Source organism: Sprattus sprattus (assembly GCF_963457725.1).
Source record: "Sprattus sprattus genome assembly, chromosome: 17".
In the NCBI taxonomy this organism is placed as follows: Eukaryota; Metazoa; Chordata; class Actinopteri; order Clupeiformes; family Clupeidae; genus Sprattus; species Sprattus sprattus.
In genome coordinates this window covers 710,110-715,109 of record NC_137915.1, presented here as the reverse complement: position 1 = coordinate 715,109, position 5,000 = coordinate 710,110, and the positions used below count along the sequence as shown (strand labels likewise).

The 5,000-nt window shown below is 45.1% G+C and overlaps 1 protein-coding gene across 1 annotated transcript in view; it reads left to right on the top strand.

Moving 5' to 3' along the window:
- Window positions 1-2,058: 2,058 nt before the first annotated feature.
- LOC308378210 (zona pellucida-like domain-containing protein 1) overlaps window positions 2,059-5,000 on the top strand; it is a gene marked incomplete at both ends in the record, with an annotated part of 7,952 nt that continues 5,010 nt past the window's right edge. The window contains 3 exons of the mRNA XM_080855069.1: window positions 2,059-2,152; window positions 4,184-4,404; window positions 4,502-4,686. Coding sequence (XP_080711195.1) covers window positions 2,059-2,152; window positions 4,184-4,404; window positions 4,502-4,686 — 500 coding nt within the window. The remainder of the gene's footprint in view (window positions 2,153-4,183; window positions 4,405-4,501; window positions 4,687-5,000) is intronic.

Sequence of the window (5,000 nt, the reverse complement as noted above, 5' to 3'; positions counted from 1 at the left end):
ATATATATACAGTATGAACTCAAGGACTACACCTCTAATGCCACCTGTGAGTGTTATATATATACAGTATGAGCTCAAGGACTACGCCTCTAATGCCACCTGTGAGTGTTATATATACAGTATGAGCTCAAGGACTACACCTCTAATGCCACCTCTAATGTGTTATATATATACAGTATGAGCTCAAGGACTGCACCTCTAATGCCACCTGTGAGTGTTATATATATACAGTATGAGCTCAAAGACCTCTCCTCTAAAGCCACCTCTCTTAATGAGCTCCTCTCTGCTTCAGGTAGAAGTTTATTGGTTTTCAGTGCCAGTTAAACACACAGTAAGTTATCACCTCAAAATACACTAAAGCAAACGGCTGAAAGTGGAGCCTCCAGCACGAGTGACAGAGCCTGTCCCTGCAGTACTAAGCCACAGTCTTATAAGGTACAGAGAGTGCTTATTGACATAACACAAGGGATTGCATATTGCATATTTCTGTCTCTTCAAATATTTAACTTTAATCTTTCGTATCAATTTCATTTGAGCGGTTGGCTCTGTGAGTAGGAGGCTCTCAGAGTCAGTACGATCTACTGCAGACGCAGACAGACGGCTTACTTACGGAACGTTTCTGGAACTAAACTGAGAAGCCTGGGAGATGACTCCTCTTTAGTTCTCAAACTGGAACCTTTGGGTTGTTCCCCTATAGTTCCAACCAATTTAAGTGTATGGTAACTAATGTAGGAACTGATGAGATTACCGGAATAGTCTTTCTAAATATGAAATATGAAATATATTCATAAGGTATTAGGTGTAATGCATCCCAGCCCATCTTCCTCCTGGTAAACTCTACACGTATGCAGAATGTAGCCTGCCTGTGGAATGCTAGTAGCATTAGCATTAGAAAACATGGCCTGTCAAACATTAGGACGGGTAAGTGCAGGAATAAAGGCTGCCATGGCAACTGCACATCTTCAAAGGTGTGTGCAGAGCGCGGGGGAGAGGCCCACACTATTGCTATCCTCGAGAGGTCACATACACTTTATTAAGTTTCGTATTAGCACGCACTGGTGGGAGGAAGACATTCGGTCATGTTTAAGGTGTGACTTTAAAGAGAGGTGTCTGTGTCTGTATGTGTGTGTGTGTGTGTTTAAGGTGTGACTTTAAAGAGAGGTGTCTGTGTCTGTGTGTGTGTGTGTGTGTTTAAGGTGTGACTTTAAAGAGAGGTGTCTGTGTGTGTGTGTGTGTGTGTGTTTAAGGGTTAGGTTAGTTTGACTCTAAAGAAACGTGTCGGGTTTCATCTTTCGCCTACGGTCAAGGTCATGGCCACATTTCACAAAACACTGAATTGTTCACCAACAAAAAAGGGAAACAACAACAAAAAAAACACTCCCTCACCTCCAGTGTGTGTGTGTGTGTGTGTGTGTGTGTGTGTGTGTGTGTGTGTGTGTGTGTGCGTGTGTCCCTCACCGAATGCCATTAACCTGATTTTCCAGCCAATCCCCAACAGGTTGTAAGTCCATAGAAGTCCTCCAGTGTAGTATATATAGACCCAGACAGACAGCAGCAGTGGGATCGTATTGGCAAGGACCTCCAGGACTGTATTGACTGGGTGCTGACATGGCGGCAGGAGCACCTCTGTGACTTGTGGACTGGTACTGTGGGATTTGCGTCTGCAGAGAGCAGCAGTGTGATTTACGTCTGCAGAGAGCAGCAGTGTGATTTGCGTCTGCAGAGAGCAGCAGTGTGATTTGCGTCTGTGGAGAGCAGCAGTGTGATTTGCGTCTGTGGAGAGAAGCAGTGTGATTTGCGTCTGTGGAGAGCAGCAGTGTGATTTGCGTCTGCAGAGAGCAGCAGTGAGATTTGCGTCTGTGGAGAGCAGCAGTGTGATTTGCGTCTCAGAGAGCTGCAGTGTGATTTGCGTCTTCGGAGGGCTGCAGTGTGATTTGCGTCTGCAGAGAGCAGCAGTGCGATTTGCGTCTGCATCGGGCTGCAGTGTGATCTACGTCTGCGACTGGTACTGTGTGATTTGCGTCTTGCAGAGCTGCAGTGTGATCTGCGTCTGCAAAGATGGGGTTCCTCAGCCTGCTCATCGTGAGTCTGATGATCGAGGGCCATCTGGCCCTCACTGTGGGGGATTGTGGATCGGAAGCTAGGCGACCAGGTGAGGCACCACTGCACCACCCACACCTGCATGAGAGGGGGAGAGGAACTGGTAACGCAACTAGTAACTGGTCACTGGTCACCAGTGGTGTAGTGGTTCCTGGAGAAGTGGGTAAACTCTTAATTTTTCTTAAGCAGCCCATACGGCACAGAATAAACGCCCTGTTTTGAGAAGTGGGTATACCCAATGCTGACTGAAAAATAAGTGAGTACACTCCGTATACCTGCGTATACCCTGGGCTACACCACTGCTGGTCACTGGTCAACAACACCAAGATCATGAGTTTGATTCACTAGAGCACAGAGGCCACTGATGAATGCATGTCTGTGCTGTAAGCTGCTTTGGATAAATGCGTCTGCTACAAGAATAAATGTAAAGATAGATAGATAGATAGATGGATACTTTTATTTTATTTATTTATTTATTTTTGATAGATGAGCACTAACTTTAGAACCCTATCGGACCACAGCACCAACCTGAGAACCCTATCTGACCACGGTTCCATGGCAATGTTCCGAAAGCCCATTAGTCTGACAGCCCGCTGTTCCGAAATTGTGAGCACAGCAACGTGAACCACTATAGCCCACATGCACATCCCAATGAATTGAACACACAATCATAAACATATAAATGCATTCATTTAACAAGCATGAACTTCAATTTAGAATATTATTATACACACATGGCATTTGCATCACGATGATACAAAAATACTGCATGCATGCATACTTTATCAGTGCTTGACAAGATCTGCGTAATGTCCTGCGAAAATATGCCGGTGATGCCATTCGCATGATTGGTACCCCATATACAAATCCAGAGTAGGCGAAGTTAACAAACATTGCCTAGGAAAAGTTATATGCGTGATAGCCCGGTGAGCGTGTCCGTACGTTTATAACACGTTCATAAGTTGACTCAGTTTTGTTTCGTTGTGACGTAATAACCCACAGTATACACGGACATCTCGGTGTCCGTTGTCCGTATGTTTATAACACATTTATAAGTTGCCTCAGTTTTGTTTCGTTGTGACGTAATAACCCACAGTATACACGGACATCTCGGTGTCCGTTGTCCGTATGTTTATAACACATTTATAAGTTGACTCAGTTTTGTTTCGTTGTGACGTAATAACCCACAGTATACACGGACATCTCGGTGTCCGTTGTCCGTATGTTTATAACACATTTATAAGTTGACTCAGTTTTGTTTCGTTGTTACGTAATAACCCACAGTATACACGGACATCTCGGTGTCCGTTGTCCGTATGTTTATAACACATTTATAAGTTGACTCAGTTTTGTTTCGTTGTTACGTAATAACTAGTGTTGCACCGATACCGATACCAGTATCGGGTGGGGCCCCGATACAGCACTAAAATGGTGGTATCGGTATCGGCGAGTACCAACAAATAGTGCAGATACTTTTTTTTTTTTTTTTTATCAATGGTTTGGTCCCCAAACAAAACAAACACACAAAGAAACAATACAGGGAAAAAAAAAAAAAAAAAAACTGACCAAACTTTAACTGTATTGTGTTCAAAATCAGAAAAGCAACAGTGCTGCTCAGTAAGGTAAACCATCAATTATAGAGGACTAGTACTCAGTTATGTCTGAAGTGCTGAAACTGTGAAGAAATGTAACTTGACTTTCTTACTGTTACACTAGTATTATACATGGGACCAAACCATTGATAAAAAAAAAAAAATTAAAAAAATTAAAAATAAAAATTCAAACAGAGTGGTATCGGTATGGTATCGGTATCGGCCGATACTGCACAGCCAGGTATCGGTATCGGTATCGGATCCAAAAAATGGCCTCGGTGCAACACTAGTAATAACCCACAGTATACACGGACATCTCGGTGTCCGTTGTCCGTATGTTTATAACACGTTCATAAGTTGACTCAGTTTTGTTTCGTTGTTACGTAATAACCCACAGTATACACGGACATCTCGGTGTCCGTTGTCCGTATGTTTATAACACATTCATAAGTTGACTCAGTTTTGTTTCGTTGTTACGTAATAACCCACAGTATACACGGACATCTCGGTGGTTTGTGGGACCAGCTCCATAGACCTTGCCATCCAGATGTGCCCGGTCGTGTACACCGGCTACAACGAGAGCCTCCTGATCCTGAACCACATCTCAGACCAGGTCGGCTGCCGCGGCACGCTGGACGAGACGGTCACACCGCCCGTGGTGCGCTTCAGTTTCCCGCTCCGGCAAGCAGACGCCTGCGGGAGCATCTTCCTGGTGAGAGTGTGAGCGTGTGTGTGTGTGTGTGGTGTGTGTGTGTGTCTGTAGTTCAGAGGGTCACTGGTAAACTCTCTTCTGTCTCTGTGGGTCTCAGACAACCAGCGCTCCGGGTACAGGGATCTTTGCCGACTTCTCTAACATCCAGACGGTGAACATCAGTGGCATCGTCCGCTCGTACGACCCCACCGCTGGCACTGTGACCTACAACGCCGAGCTCAAGTACCTGTACTCCTGTGCGTACCCCCTGGAGTACCTGGTCAACAACACCCAAGTGGATGTGTATGTATCTTACAGCCATTAGCACACAGCATTAGCACACACCATTAGCACACATCATTAGCACACAGCATTAGCACACAGCATTAGCACACACCATTAGCACACAGCATTAGCACACAGCATTAGCACACACCATTAGCACACACCATTAGCACACAGCAATAGCACCGTGCATACCATTAGCACACAGCATCAGCACGCACCATCAGCACACACAGCATTAGCACACACCATTAGCACACAGCAGCCCACTCAGATCCATGTACAGCATTAGCAAACAGCATTAGCACACAGCATTAGCACCACGCACACAA